The sequence below is a fragment of the Mustela nigripes genome, chromosome 10, assembly GCF_022355385.1.
Source record: "Mustela nigripes isolate SB6536 chromosome 10, MUSNIG.SB6536, whole genome shotgun sequence".
Lineage (NCBI taxonomy): Eukaryota > Metazoa > Chordata > Mammalia > Carnivora > Mustelidae > Mustela > Mustela nigripes.
In genome coordinates, this window is record NC_081566.1 from 5,577,949 (window position 1) to 5,593,958 (window position 16,010).

The following is a 16,010-nucleotide window of genomic DNA, read 5'->3' on the forward strand; positions in this document are numbered from 1 at the left end:
CGTGGCAGTGGAAGAGAGTGGGATCAGAGATACCGAGCTGAGATGAAAATGAAGCCATTCAGGGAACGTGAGAGCAGTCGGGCCACGACAGAGGCCACGGGAATTGAAATGAGTAGGTCAATCTGAGAGATACTTCAAAATAAGACTTTGGGAATGAAGGAAAGGGAGGCTTCAGATGAGCCCAGGCTGTCCAGGGACGCGCATCATAGAGAGAATTAGGTAATGCGTAAGGAGAGCGTATTTGGGTGAAGATGCACCATGGTGTGTTAGGGCATGATGAATTCATGGTTATTGGCAAAGGCAGAGGGGTAGAGGGGGGGGGGGGGTGGGGGGCAGTCAAACAGAGCTTCCATGGAGACGCTTGAACAGGATTACAGAGTAGGAAGGTTAGACGTGTGTGAAGTATCTTTAGGAGATGCCTGTTGAATTCCTAGGTGTGGATGAGCTAGTGGGGTTGGTAAAACAGGCATGTCCCCCCAGAGCTATCTGGCCTTCTTCCGGTGGGAGCAGGGAAGAGTGTCTTACCCACTGGATGAACTGTCCGTGCTTGACCCTGGAAGGAGTGGATGTCATCAGTGAGCAATTGGTATTTGTGATTTTTTCTCTCCCTGGAACAGTTGGTAGAATTCTGACATCGGAGCCTGAGGATGAGTCACAGACTGAGAAGTAAAAGCTCATGATCAAGGACACACCGGGAATTAGAGAGACACAGACAATACGGTTGTTTCCCCAATGGCGGAGGGGCCAGGGGACAAATACTTCCTCTCTCCTGATTTCAACCTTTTTCTAGCTCTTGCTTGTTACAGTTCGATCATTTTGGCCCCATCCTGCCTCACTAACCAACTGCAACTAGAAGTGGCTTGGGGGTGCCTGGGTGACTCAGTCGGTTGAGGATCCAACTCTTGATTTCAGCTCAGGTCATGATCTTAGGCTGGTGACATCGAGCCCCATGCCGGGCTCCACACTCAGCAGGGTTGTGGGTCCCTGCTGGGGTCCCTCCACTTCTGCCCTTTCTGCCTGCATGCTCTCTCTCTCTCTCTCTCTCAAAAATAAATAAATCTTTAAAAAAGAAGAAAGAGGTGGCTTGAAAAATAGGAACTTTTCTTATTTCGCATAGCAAGAAATCCCAAAGAAAGATGGCTCTGGGGTTGGTTGATGGATTAGTTCACGTGGCAACACTGAAGGACCTAGTTCTCTCCATCTTTTGTTCTGTGCTTCTGAGCTGGCTCCCCTTGTGATCCTATGAAGACTTCCATAGTTCCAGGCACTAAATGCATTCAGAGATGGAAAAACATATCCGTTTTCTTTGTGCTGCTTCTTTCAAGAGTGAGGATACCTCTTCCAGAAGCCCCTCCCCTTCCAACAGACATCTCCTAGCAATTTTATTGGCAAGAATTGTGTCTCGAGCCCATTTCTATACCTGGTTGGTTTGAACTAATCAAGACTCGTCTCTTAGGCTGGAACACTATTCATCTTGGAAATGAACAAAATCAGGGTTCCGTTAGCGGGGAAAAAGGGAATCTGCACAGCCGATGTCGGCCACAGCCGGTCTGGCCCAGGGTGTCGTAATCTGGTTCGAGTCAGGAAGGAATTCTTCATGATCCCCCAATGGACACATTCCTGTCCTCATGGTCCCATGGCCAGACTTACTGATGGCATTTGGCTATGTGTCCTTTAAGAAAAAGGTGGCTTAAGCCCATGTTTCATGTAGCTTATTTTTGAAAGAATGTTAGAGATGTTAGGAAATGCTGACTGAAAAGATGTAAATTTAGCCTATTTTATATTTATATGCTACTTTAATTTTAGGGATTTTAGGGTAATCATGTAGCAACAGTGATTTTTTTTCAGATTACATTTGTACACAACACCCCTTTGGACCCTCTCAGTAGTTGAAGAGGCAAGGTTACCAAATGCGAGCGACAAGAGTCCCCTTGATTCCTTTTCCCGACCTTCATTTGTGATCTCTGTTCCAACAGAAGAAGACCGTCTCCTGTCCTTCTCTGGATACAGCCTCTTCCTCTTTGTCAAGGTTCTGTCTTTACGGAGCAGCCACACTCCCTCCGGTCGGAAGACTGGCTCTCATCACCCGCCGTTCCTTCTCCCTGTCTCCATCCTAGCAGCGTTCAAACCAGGCTTAAAGCTCTCCCATTAACATATAACAATCTGCAAAACCCCCGCAGTCCTCTGATGTTACTTCCCTGTTCCTTTTCTGCTCTTCATAGCCCAACTCCTTCAGCGCTTTAAGTAGTTCCTGTGTCCATTTCCTCTGCTTTTCCCCAACTTCTCAGCGAACTTCCATCTGGCTGTCACTTTCCCTACTCCGGACACCAGTGCTTGTGACGACTGCCCTACTGCTAAATGTAACGGATGCTTCTCAATTCTTACGTCCCTTGACTTCTCAAAAGCATTTACCTCCTATATCACTTAGTCATTTTCCCTACCTGTTTTGCTCTTTGCTGGCTCTCCTTCCACGGCCCACACCCCAGATGCTGGTGTTCCTGTTTTGGCCCAAGGTCCTCTCCCTGGGAAATCTTACCTACTCCAATGGCTCTGTCATCTTCTCCGTGCTTATGACTCCCAGTCGCCATCTCCAGCCTCTCCTCGGCTCCCCAGTCCCATATATCAAATTGCTTTCTGGACATCTCACGGGCATTTCGAACTTAAACTCTAGGAAATGGAATTAATCTGCTGTTTTTAGACTTCAAATGAACTCCGACCTTTCTTATCGTCGTGGGTGGCACTACTGTCCACCGAGCAGCCCGAACGAGAAGCGGGGACCTCATCCTTACCTCTTCCTCACTTCCCTCATCTGATTTGTCACCGAGTTCTTCAGACTGTACTCAAAATAGCCTTGAATCCGTTTACTTTACTCCGTCTCTGTCATACTGTCCTGGTCCTTTCTAGCATCTCCCTCCTTGATTAATTTAATGCTCTCCCGCCTCAGCTTCCCACAGCTTCTCTTGCCTGGCTCTAAGTCATTTTCCCATCTACCTGGCCCCCACTCATCCTTCTTACAAAAGAATTGAGTAGGCAAGTAGGGTTTTGAAATGTCATTTTCAAAACTAATAAGGATGTGGGTCTATATATATGCCACTGTATGTATACAGAGAATATGCAAATTTTGAGCATCACTTCTCCCACAACTGAGCTGCTCTCCCCCTGGGGGTGGAATCTGGCAGCTGTTCCATCATCCATAAACAGCCTGACTTAGCTCATTAAGATAGGACAGGAAAAACAAGGCTATATCCATAGGTATCTGCCTTAGAGACTTTTTTTTTTTTTTGCAAGTTTTATAAGTTAGATTTGGCTGTGAAGGAGAAATTAGCTGAAAAATAGTTAATTTCAATTAACTGGGTCAAAAATATCTGCTCAACTACTTAAACAATACACATTTTTGAAGTTATAGTTCGGCATCAAAAGAATAGCCCAGTATTCCCTCTCCACTAAAACCAAAGGTGCCAAGGCTAGTAACTTAGAGGGGCCACACCAACCAGAGGACTTGGACTGGACAGAACTTGAGAAAGACAAATCATTCATCCGCCTGAAACTGGAACATCCCTGGGGGGGAGGGTCACCTGCAAATGGGCGTGGGGGCGTTCTCTCGGTCTTCAAAGCCAGGGCTGTGAGGAGAGCGCTGAGCAGTACAGTATTTTAATCCTCCGTGTGCGTCGTTTGTGCACACATGGGACTTTGTCCACAGCCAGGGTCACGTGACCAGAGAGCAGCATGTGGAGGCTCTTCTGGAGGCACACGTGGCCATATGGTTTCTTTACGGTATTTGCCCTACTGTGGGAGCCGAGCGCGTTGGGAGTTGGGTTACTTGCTTCCATCCTGTTGTGTAGTCCTGACTGGCCAGAACACAGGACCGATAAGCCTGTGCCCCTGGTCACACCACCCATGACACACCTACGAGCATTTCCTACTCTGGGCCTTCTTGTCTTCCTCTTGGGTTGCTCCCTCCTGCCTCTGCTTCTGGGCTCCCGAGTTTCAGTCAGGTTACGTAGGTCTAGCCCCTGTGCTGCCCATTATTCTGGAGCAGGGCAGGAAACTCTCTGAGCCAAAGTTTTCTCGACCATAAACTGAGGCTATCAGCAAATTTGTTAGGGGTTGTGAGGAGCAAATATCCATGCAGAGCATTAGGGCAGTACCTAGCACACTGAGAGGCTCGATGCATGCTATCTCTTACCACTGGCATGTTGGGTCCTTCTCTCTCGTTTTCTCATATTTGTGAAGATTTGACTTGCCTGTGTCTGATCACCCTTGGGGCTGGTATTGGACTCGACTGATACTAAGTGATGTGGGGCTTAAACCGTCTTTGTTCCTGACAGTATGAGTGATGGGAGCGTAGGAGATGGTATTCTCTCTCGTTATGGAGCACCCCCAAAATAACCCCTGCTTCTGACCACACAGCAGCAGGTGGAACTAATCGTGTATGGAATACTATGGTATTTCTTCTCCCAAATGGAAAACTTCAGAGAAATAAAGTGGAACCAGAATTAGCAATCCATGTATTTTTGCCCCTCATTTTCGTTTTGCACAAACGCTTCTTGTAGCCTATCATCCTGGCTCATATGCGCCACCTGTGAGGGGATTTTTGCACCATCTCCCATGAAACCAGAGGCGTTCAGGCCACCCTCGTCAAGGTCCCCGATGTTCGGGTATCTGTTTTATTTACTTGTTCTCCCACCAAGCGGAGCTGGGACCCGCAGATGCTATAGCATGATCTATGTCCTCCGTCCAGAAAATCTGTCTCCCCCCCGCCCCAAGCTTTAAGTGGAGCTAAGGAGGTCAGAAAGTAGGAAGCAGAAGTTAACAAATGACCCCAAATCTACTGTGAGCGAACTTGGTGGTGCACTGCTGTTCTTCCATTCCAGGGCCACCATCTGATAAAAGGGATCTCAGTCACGGTTCCATAAGTATAAATATAGATGATTATTTCTGGCGATTTCAAAAAGAGTTGTCATAAGCAGGAACGGCGGGCTTTACTTGGTAAAGTAAAGAGAGGCCGCCTCCGGCTTTTCTCAGCTCCCCTTCCTGTCCTTTTCTCCACAGTTCGCAAAGGTTACCGGATTCAGGCTGACAAAGAGAGAGACTCCATGAAGGTCCTGTACTACGTCGAGAAGGAGCTGGCTCAGTTTGATCCAGCCAGAAGGATGAGAGGCAGATGTGAGCATCTGTTAGTGCCACGTGATCTGGGCTTCACGGCTAAAGGGGGTTTGGGGATTCCCAAACGTGGGCAGCCCTGAGCTCTGGTGGCTTAGGACTAGCAGGGGGGCCGGCGATGTCCTGAAGAGAGTAGCTCTGAGGGCACAGAAGGGAGAAATAGGGCTCCTGGTGGGAAGGGCAGAGCGGTCGTTCCCACCTTGCTTCGTGCTGTTTCTCTCCGTGGGGCAGTCAGCTGTGCTGGGCCCAGGCAGTGCTGGGGTTGCAGATGTTTTCTTCAAAGGGTCATTCCCTTCTATTCAAAATAATGACTAAAGATGTGAGTTTTTCCCCCAACATGAAAACCTCTACCATTGAGCAACGGTCCAGCTGCCGACTTGCTCCACGGAGGACTCTAAGCAGCGGAAGGAAAAGTCTACCAGCAGAAAAGGAGGCCTGTGTTCCTCTGAGATGCCCGACGGCAGAGACTGAGGGCTAGGAAAGAGGCTGCCCCTCTTATCAAAAGAACTTTCCAGTTCCTGAGCTTGTAGGTGGCAGGACCCCAACCTTCACTCACAGGCCCTCGGACACTCCGCAGCGGACACGGCTGAGTGCTGGCGCGGACTCCAGCTTACCTCGGTGACGAGACCCAGCTCCGGGCAGGTCTGACATGGACGGGCTGATTACTGGAGGGTGCTGGCTGGCATGGTGGTGAGGTCACTACCTCTCTCTCTCTCTCTCTCTCTCTTTGAACCCTCCTTGCCTTGGAAGCGAGGAGAGGCTTGATGGAACTGTTGGGGAAACAGTCCCAGACTAGAGGCACTGTATTCAGATTAAGGACAACATATTCCTCCCAGTTTGCAAAGCTAAATTCATCCTGTCTGAGCTGCGTTCCTTGCCGCATCCTCCCACCGGCCTGCCTATAAAAAGACCATCTCCAGATTGGAATGTCAGGAATGCAGATGTCACTGCACTTGACAAGTTAGTTGTAATGTGTTGTCATGGAGCCCTGGGAGGGGACAGAGACAGCGATCCAGGAGAAGGAGCCTGGGGAGGAAATCTGTGAATCTCTCAGCTCAGGGTAAGAGTTAAAACCTGAGGCTGAAACTAAAGAATGAATCCTGATTTAGGTGATGTCACCAGTCTACCTGGATTGAAATGGTCTCCAGGGACTGGCTGGTCAGAAGGTAATGACATCTGAACACCCAAGGGGACCTTAGTGGTGGCCGAGGTCAGTCTGCACAGTGTACAGATGAGGAAACAGAAACCCAGAGGGCTGAAGTGACTGGCCAGACCGGGATTAGAACCCAGCTCTTCTGATTCCCAGTCCTGTGCTCTTTACACAGGACGTTTTTGAGCCGACTCTTGGCTCCGTGGCTGTAGTGGCTGTTTCTGTTCAGAGATCACAGCCTTCTACCTCCTAGGACTTTCTAGTATGTTGGAACAGAAGAGACTGAGGTGGTTGACTCCCACCTCCTTCATTTTACACAGTAGGAAAGGAAGCAGAGAGGGAAAAGACCCAGTGTTGGCACCTCGGTACCTGCGCCACAACTGGAACCAAGATCTGGAACCTGCAGGTTGACGGTCCCATAATTGCATAGAGGTGAAGTGGGAATACAGTTCACTTGACTTTGCCAGGCTCTCTTTCTGAAGAGCAGAGTAAACCCTGGGACAGATCATGGACAGGGGACAGTCTTGAAGATCTCATTGTAAAACGGATCTCATGGCTTCGGGTTGTGACGAGATTCTGTAAGAACGGGGAATGTCAGGTTCGGGAATTTGCTGGCCAGTAAGACCCTCACTTTCCTTGCCCTGGTAAGTAGGGGGTTGCACTTGGGCTATTTTTAGTCCAGAATCCCAGTGTGGTGATCTTGCAGACGACACCTCCCAGGGCCAATAGGTTCCATCTCCTGTTCTTGGGAAGTTTGTCCTGGAACAGAGTCAGGCCGGTTCCCTTACATGTTGTCTGGCTGCTTTCACACTGCAGTGGCCAAGTCCAATAATTGTAACAGTGTGGCTTGCAAAGACTGAAATATTTAATATCTAGCCCTGTACAGAGAAAGTTTGCCTCTCCTGTTCTAGAGTTACATTATTAGGTGTTTGTGAAGCAGGGATATTGATGTTTACATTCAATGCGGCAGAAACGTTAGAACGGCATACAGCCTAGACAGTCCGTCGCTATGAATGGTGAAACTGAGACGGCCCTCAGGATGTGGAGAAATGGAAAAGATCCATTATTCCCTGAAGTTTAAGGAAAGTTCGGAGGCAACAATAGGATGTTTCAACAGTTTCACTTGAGGCATTTTAAAGTTCTCTTCTGTACTGCTCCCAGGAGATTAGAATTCGCTGGGATCATGAGAAAAGGAAGGTTCTAGATTTTATTAATCAGTAGCATCTGAGCTCTTTTCCTTTCAAATGGGGAGTCACTAGTCCATTCTCCCCCGGAGGAGGAAAAAGTTTAAAAATTGTAATTCAAAACCAAATGATTACATGACCAAAATGAATGGCATTCTCAGTAAGCCCCCACCCGGATAAAACAGGACCAGGAGGTTGTGTTTATGCAGCAGGGGGAGGGAGGGGAGGCCCTTCCTTTCCTCTGTGGGTGGGAGTGCTCCTCCGAGAACTCTTGGGGCTAGGGAAGAGAAGTAGAGGGGAACCTGAGACACAGATTTGCGCTGCCCACGTCCTATCTTGGCTTACCTTCTACTCAACAGCCAAACCTTATACTTTATAAATGTTGATTCTGATAATATTTTGACGTTCTGACCAAAGGATTTTAGAAAACAAACGGATCCAATTGCATGACAAATAGATTCACTAGATGCGTTTTTAAGTAAAATGATATTCAATCCGTTTCAAAATTCTATAAACAAGTGGTTGTGGTTTTTTTGTTTTTTTTAATTGGTCCTCCCCCCTTTCTTTCTAGACTGTGATTCTTGACTTGTTCACAAGTGCTTTTGCAAAATGCTACTTAGGCCACTTTGTAGGAAATGAGAAAACGGTGACCACAACCCCCTTCTTTGTAGGAGGAGTACAAGTGGAGGCCAGGAGGCTGCGAGTGCAGCCGCCCCGCTTCTCTTCCCTTCCCTCGACTCTGCTGTCCTAGCCACCCAAGGCCATACACACCTGGAATATTCGTTAGGGAGGCAAAGAAGTCTTTGTGGGCCCTGGAAATGGACTTGGTACCAATTGGGAAGGATAATCCACGTTCCTGGATGAGCGTCCAGAAAGGGGATGATTGGACACTAGGTGTGCAGTCCCCTCGCCCCTGTGGACTGTGCCCTGGGGCGAAGGGCATAGCTGAAGGAGGCAGGAATGGGGTCCCTCGAAAGCACGGGGCCGCACTGGTTTTGAAGGCCCATCCTGGGACGCAGCCACCAGTGAGGAAGATTTTGTGACCTGTGGGTTCTCTCTCGTGTTGCCCCTTTTGGCTCAAGATACCTGGGATCATCGTAGCTTTCACAGAATTCTACAAGAAGAAAAACACTGGAACAAGGATGAAGACGCCTTAGGAGGAAACCAGCTGCAAAGAGCCCAAGTTCTGGGAAACGTGCCTTAGGTGGAGCAGTAACAATTATTTTCCTATTTTAAGAACAGAGCATGTAGGAAGCCTCCCTCTCTATAAGCCAGTGGGCTTCTGGACGGAGCCTGTTCCTGCTGAGCTAAGAACACAGACACTGTTAGTTCAGGTCTACAACTAAACCAGAACAGGACTGAAGCCTTCGGGAGGCAGTTTCCCCAGAGCCGTTAACAGAGCTCCCTTCCTAATACGTAGAAAGCTCTGTCATGCCTGGTTTTGTCCCTGCAGATAACAACACCATCTCCGAGCTCAGCTCCCTGCATGAGGACGACAGCAGTTTCCGCCAGGCCTACCACCAGATGAGAAGCAAGCAGTTCCCTGTGTCCGGGGACTTGGAGAGCAATCCTGACTACTGGTCCGGGGCCGTGGGAGGCGGCAGCGGGGCCAGCCGGGGGCCCTCGGCCATGGAGTATAACAGGGAGGATCGGGAGAGCTTCAGGTACAGGTCAAGGTGGCCGCACCAGGCTGCAGCTGTGGGGGCGGGGGGGGGGGGGGGGGGGGCTGGAGCTGGCAGGCAGATGTGGCTCTGAGACAGCTGTTTTCCAAGAGCATCTCTGTCTCCCGTTCTAGGTTGTCCTGCCACAGCTCTCCTTGGGCTGTTGAACATCCCCTTCTCATGTTTATTAAGCAAAGGGACACCTGTGGCACCATGTGCAATCATAGCCAAGTCCCTTTGAAATGGGGACTCTGTGCTCCTTTTTTTTTTTAAATCACAAGTAGTCGGAGAGGCAGGCAGAGGGAGAGAGAGAGAGGGAAGCAGGCTCCCCGCTGAGCAGAGAGCCCGATGCAGGACTCAATCCCAGGACCCCGAGATCATGACCCGAGCCGAAGGCAGCGGCCCAACCCACTGAGCCACCCAGGCGCCCCGGGGACTCTGTGCTCCTTAATGAACCTTAATAAACATTTCCTTGCCTTTCTCATAATATTTTACCCTACATCCTCTAAAAATTCCCATCCATCATCTCCCTCATTTTTAAGAGATTTATTTATTTGAGAGAGAGAGTGTGTGTGCGTAAGTCGGGGGAAGAGGCAGGAGAGGCTCTTCAAGCAGACTCCCAGCCATCAGCTCGATTTCACAATCCATGAGGTCCTGACCTGAGCCAAAACCGAGAGGCAGGTGCTTTACCCACTGAGCCACCCAGGTGCCCCTGCAGCATTTTGGATCATCGTTACGTGAAAGGCGAAATACCAAACGTTACACTGATTGATTCTCCTGACTCTAAAAGGTGGGGACTGTTGGGGAAACCGACGTTTCCCTAGAGTCACCTGGCCAGTGGTGTGGGAGGCCAAGATGTGCACCCTGGTTCGTATGGCTGCTGCCCACTGAACAGCACGGTCACCACTCACCTGTCCTTTATCTCGAAGGACAGTAGACACTGCCTTTCTCTTAGACTTACCAACGGCGGGTAACTCGCAGGGATACGCTGGCCCCGGGGCCCTGAGGGAGCAGGAGGCTTCTCTGTGCATCACCGAGTACCGCAGGGTTTCCCTGGATCGCCGGCCACGCCAGGCCCCCGGCTTCGAGGCTGGGAGAAGGGAGGCCAGTGCTGGTGAGCCAGAAGCCACACTCACCACCAGCAGGCCCCGCTGTGCGCCTCGGCGCCGTCTGAATCACAAAGGAGTGTGACCCACACGACTCCGTCTTGGTCCTTAGCACGAGCTCCAGAGAGAGCCCCGGTCGCCCCGCTTCCCGGCGGTGCCCCCGCCCCCCCCCGACCGCGCAGCCAGCCCGGGGCACCCCCTCCGCCCGGCCCGGCCCCGCGCGCCCGCCTCGGCGCTCACCGACCTCCCCTCCCCACCTCTGCCCGCAGCCAGCAGCGCTCCAAGTCCGAGATGCTGTCGCGGAAGAACTTCGCCGCCGGCGTCCCCGCCGTGTCCATGGACGAGCTGGCCGCCTTCGCCGACTCGTACGCCGCGCGCTCCCGCCGGGCCGACGGCGACAGCCACGAGGCGCGGGGCGGCGGCCGCTTCGAGCGCTCGGAGGCGCGCGCGCTGGGCGGCTTCTACCCCGACGGCTCGCCCGACGAGTACTACGGGCCGCGCGGCCGCAGCCGGGAGCCCCTGGGCGACGCGGGCCGCGCCTGGGCGCCCAGCCCCCCGCGCCGGCGGCCGGACGACGCGCCGCTGCCGCGCCTGGTGAGCCGCACGCCGGGCACCGCGCCCAAGTACGAGCACGGGCCGCGCGCGGGGGCGCTGGAGCGCCAGGCGCGGCCCGAGGGCGCCAGCCGCGGCGGCAGCCTGGAGACGCCGTCCCGGCTGAGCGCGCAGCTCGGCCGCCGCAGCGCCTCCTACTACGCCTGGTCGCCGCCCTCCACCTACAAGGCGGCCGCGCCGCAGGACGACGACGACGACGACGACGACGACGACTCCGCCGACGACCCGCTGCCGCCCTACAGCGAGCGCGAGCTGAGCCGCGGCCCGTCCTACCGCGGCCGCGACCTGCCCTACCACAGCAACTCGGAGAAGAAGCGCAAGAAGGAGCCCGCCAAGAAGACGGTGCGGCCCCGCCGGGCGCCTCCCGCGCAGGGGGGGTCGGGCGGGGGCCCGGGGGGGAGCGCGGCGGGGAGGGGGCCTGCCCCTGCCCCGCCTGGCCCCAGCCACAGGCAGTGAGCGGAGGCCCTGGCCCGGGGCGAGAAGCAGGAGGAGCAGGTGCTTCGTGGAGAGTCTCGGGTCCCCAAGCGCCGCCCTGAGCAGCAGGTAGCCTCGGGCCTGCAGGGCCTCGAGACTGCGCGGACCTCTGGTCTCTGCGCGCAGAACGTTCTAGGCGCGCCTCTTGCGCCTCCCGCCCCAGCTCCCACCCTCGCGGGAGGGTTTAGAACTTGCAGAAATTGCCAGAGCGCTCACGGCCCAGAGGAGGTCAGGGGCGACCGAGTGTCCGAAGGGCAGCTCACTCTCCTCCCGGACGCGGGGCGGAAGGTAAACTGTGACCTGTGCCGCGCGCATGGCCGCTGCCCAGTTAACTGTCTCTCTTGCAAGTGGCCTTACCGAGCTTTGCGGTCTCAGTAAATGCCAAGAGCAGCCCAGTCCGGCCCTCGGCCCCCAGATGTGAGCTCCGCAGCTCAGAGAAACGCTGGGGGACAGTCGCAGATGTCCGCTCTGGCTGCCAAAGTGCCTCTCCCCCGGTGCCCTGGCGGCCGCTCTGCCAGCCCCAGGGCTTGTGCTCCCTCCGCGCTTCCCCTGCCTCCTCCACCGTTCTGTTTTTCATACTTCAAGGGGGTCGTTTTCTTAAGCACGTAGTTTGGGGAGAGAATACAATGGAAAAAAAGATACTGACCCCTCTAAAACAGATCTCTTTTGTTCTCTAAAGAGAACAATGACATGCCCCGAGAAGTACCCGTGAGCAGGAGTGAACTTCCGGGTCCTGCCGGGTTCGTGTGCTCCATCCACACTCGCAGGTGGAGCCATGAACCTTGTGGCTCGCCCTACAGGGCTGGGAAGTTGTTCTGTGGCCATGGAACGAAGTTCCGTCAGATGTATGTTGGCTTCAGCACCAACTGAGGCTTCTGAACGGTAGCCACAAGCCTAACGAGATGCCTGGAGTCAGGCTGTGCAGGGTTCTGGACAGGGTGTGGACTCTGCCCGGGGAACCATCTGTTAGGTTGTATTGGGTTTCTTTAACCGTTGTGTGGTTTAACGTTGTGCCCTTTCTGCTCTTTTCCAGAGTGACTTTCCAACCAGAATGTCCCTTGTGGTCTGATGTTTGTTTTGAAGACACTTCTCTGGCTGACTAGAAATCAGAAGCAGCCCACCGGGACAAGACACAAACCTAAGAGCCAGCAGGCCCGGGACCTTCTCTGGCCACCGCCTCTGAAGATTTGCTGATCTTTGCTTTGCCAGGGGGGGGGGGGCAGCCTTTAAGGAAGGCTGATTCCAAACCTCAGCATACATCCAGCTAGTATGCGAAACTCAAGATGACTATGTGTGAGAACATTCCCACACATGGGGTGTCTTCCCCACTGAGTTCATCCTGCCTGATGTTCTTCCGTAGCTGAACCAGGATTCCTTTTCCAATTCTGAAAGGGAGTTAGCTCTGGACTGCTGATCTCTAGAAACTGCCTCATCCTCCAGTATGTTCTTCTATGCCTCCTGTGCTGTGCTTAGAGACAGAAAAACATTACTACTATTAGAAGAAGGTCTTGTACTGACAACAGAAGATAGCTTTAGGCAAAATATACCTTTTATCCCCATCTCCTGCCGGTCATGAGGCAATGACTATTGTTACACTGAAATCAGAGGGCCCTTGGTGAGCTCAGTGACAGTGACCTGCAGGACAATCACAGAAATGACTTCAATTTGCTGTTTTGAATGACAGCTCTTGAGTGGCTAGATCAAGACAAAAGAGAGCATCCCTTTTTGAAAAGCGGTGTAAGTGCTATTTCTTTTTCCATTCTGAGAACTTAAACTGCTTTTTCTCTTTCCGCTGTGCACAGTGACCTCCGAGTCTTGGACGTTAAGGGCTCTCCTCGCCCTCCTTTCCCCTGGACTTTCCACACGTTGGTGCCACCCACAGAGCCCCACTTCCCTCTGCACTCTGATTAAATTGTCATCAGGTGCCTTTCGAAAAATGCTTAAAATACACACATGAAAGAGAGGAGGAAGGAAAAAAAAAAAAAGAAGGAGAAAGCAGTTATGCAAAATAGAGACAAAAGAATTTAAGAGGAAAAGAATCTGTGATCTCACTCTATTTTGAACGTGGGCCATTTTCCCCACAAATTCAGACCCCGGTCGTCTCTGGTTTTGTACTTCGTTCGCCAGGAGCTGTTCGTGCTTCCCGGCTCTGTCGTTCCAGGACCCCAGGGATGGCTGGAACGTGCGTCCCTTCGCCTCGCCAGGCTGCTGCTCCGGATGCGCTGGGAAAGGAGGGATCTTGTTCTCAGGAAGGAGCGCTTCCTTGTCCCACCCTGGCCTAAATGATAGATTCTACCTAAATCCCAAAGCTAGATATTTCTGGATTTTGCAGTTTTGAGAGATTGCAAGAAATGGCCACACTTTCTTCCCTTCTCAGCAAGAGGTGCAGTCCGTTTCTCCACCCGTCCCTTCTGGGATGGGCCAAGAGATTTGCTTTGGCCAGTGGCCCCAAACAAATGGAACACAAGCAGAGTCCTGAAAAAGTCCTGTGCATGGGGCCTATTTTCTCTTGCAGTCGCCACGAGGTGAGCAAGCCTGGGCTGTCCCGCTGCATGATGAGAAGAACAGGCCCAGGACCCCGTCCGCCCCGTCTGACAGCCTGTCGAGTCGCCGCTGATTGCAGACAGCTGTGTGAGCTGCCAAGCCCCATGGGGCAACGGCCTAGCTGAGCCCAGCCCAAATTCTTTCCGACTCAAGGCACGAGAAGTGCGTGCACCTTTTCAATGTTCGTTTCTCTTCAAGGACAAGCTGTTTCTTCTTGTCTCGTGTTCGTCCCTTAAGCCTCGACTCCGTCTCGCCTTAGGTGTCTCAGTCTCCACTTTCTTTGGCAAACATCTGCCAAAGCTTTTCACCCTGCACCATTATGGAGGCAGCCATGGTTGGGTCAAAAATCACTGGGAGACAATGATGCTCGGCCTCCCAGTGGTGGTCAGCTTTCTGTCTTCGAGTCCACGGGCAACCTCTGAAGGTTTTTTCTTCAACATCTTCTTGGTCTTGTCCACAGCCGCCTGACCGGAGCTGGGCCCTAGTCTCAGAGCACCATTCCACTGGGATCTTTACTTCGCGGCCTGTCCAAAACAGTCCTACATGTGCAAGGAAATAAAGAAGTGGCTGGTGAAGGTCGGGAGCACGAGTCGCTATCCTTGCCTGGAGGAGACCTGGCCTACCAAAGGACTTTGCGGTGGCTTTGGCCTGAGAGGAACCAGGGACAGCTCAGCCCAGTGCTGGCACTTCCAAGGGCAGGAAGACACATGCCATAACCTGGTGCTGAGTGTTAGACTTGCTGGTGTCCCCGGCCTCTGAGAGCCGAGGTCCCGTCTATATGGGCCCCACATCAGATGGGAAAGATGACTAAACATCATCATTTCTTAGTCACCAGCTTTGGATTCCAACTTGCTCAGGCAATCCTGGAGAATACTGGGCAGCTGCAGAGCTATTATCTCTTCAACTGAGCACTGTGTCAGGCTTCTCTCCACCAAAGAGCCCCATAGCACCAGCTGCAGAGACCAGACATATTGCTTTTGTTCGCCGAGGGCATGTAGGATTTTGGAGATGGTTCGGGGAGTCACAGGGAAAGAATTACTAAAATTGGAAACCTGCAGTTGCAAAGAGAACAAAACTATAGACCGTACAATCAGAAAACACGAAGACAACAGGCTCCTGAAATAACCTGGGGAGATGGGACCAGGCTGTCCCCTGTCGGGCTGCATAAATCCCTGAAACTTCCAGAGAGAGAGAGAACACTGTTGTTTCTGGGTATGTGGATAGAGACAAGAACTGGCTGGACAAGTAAAGGGAAAGCTGGCCATCCTCGGCACCCTAGCTTTTCCCAGTGGGTCCTTTATTTTCTTCCCTGAATAGTGTTTCCCACAGAGGAAGGGCTTATAAATATTAGCTTCCTTCCTAGCTTTTACTGGGGGTACAGAATGTCTTGCGTCAGGCACAATCTCCGTCCATTGGGACCCTGCAGTTGAAGAGCGGAAATAAGACATGCCCAAGAAAGAAGTAGATTTTATGCACATAATGTGAAATATTGCCATGGATGACAACAAACCCAGAGAATTAAAGTTTTTAAATTTAAATGGGTATATTTTGATATTTAAATGTTGTGTGTGTTTGTCTATCCATTGTGTTTAAAGATAAGCTCAATGTTCTGAAAAGCCAGTCAAAAAAAGATCTGACTGGAAGAGATGAATTAGGATGGGGAGCGGTGCGCGGCACAGGACCCGGAGGGATGATGCCGGAGCTGCTGTGCGCCTGTGAGTCACAGCTGAGTCAGGGATGTGTTGGATAAGGGGGTGTGGACGCAGGTGGCAAGAGGTGTCCCCTAGAACAGCTTCTTCTAGGCCATGCATAGGTTCACCAGGAAGCTGGGGACGTGTTCCCCGGACCTGCGGGTACGTGTCAGCTGATCCTCCCGGGCACGCTCCCGGGGAACTCGGCATCTGCTTTTCCGGGGGCTCCGTTCTGCAGCCGTGAGTGCTGCTGGCCACCCTCCCCAACGCAGAGAAAGTCTGGCAGAGATAACGGGCCTCTCGTCTCCCTTCACGTCATCCTCACTGCGCACGTGGGGGCCCTGCCCCTCTAGCCCGAGGCATTCTAAGCCGCAAACACCTAGCCCTGTCTGTAAGTATTTCTAAATCCTCTGAAAGACAGCACA

At 52.3% G+C, this 16,010-nt stretch overlaps 1 protein-coding gene across 2 annotated transcripts in view; it reads left to right on the forward strand.

Moving 5' to 3' along the window:
• The window catches only part of ILDR2 (immunoglobulin like domain containing receptor 2), a 53,851-nt gene extending 38,415 nt beyond the window's left edge, over positions 1–15,436 (forward strand). For both annotated transcript variants that reach the window (XM_059412478.1, XM_059412479.1), the window contains 4 exons: positions 5,053–5,166; positions 8,951–9,161; positions 10,534–11,218; positions 12,384–15,436. In XM_059412478.1, coding sequence (XP_059268461.1) covers positions 5,053–5,166; positions 8,951–9,161; positions 10,534–11,218; positions 12,384–12,419 — 1,046 coding nt within the window. In that variant the 3' untranslated portion in view covers positions 12,420–15,436. The remainder of the gene's footprint in view (positions 1–5,052; positions 5,167–8,950; positions 9,162–10,533; positions 11,219–12,383) is intronic.
• Positions 15,437–16,010: the final 574 nt, after the last annotated feature.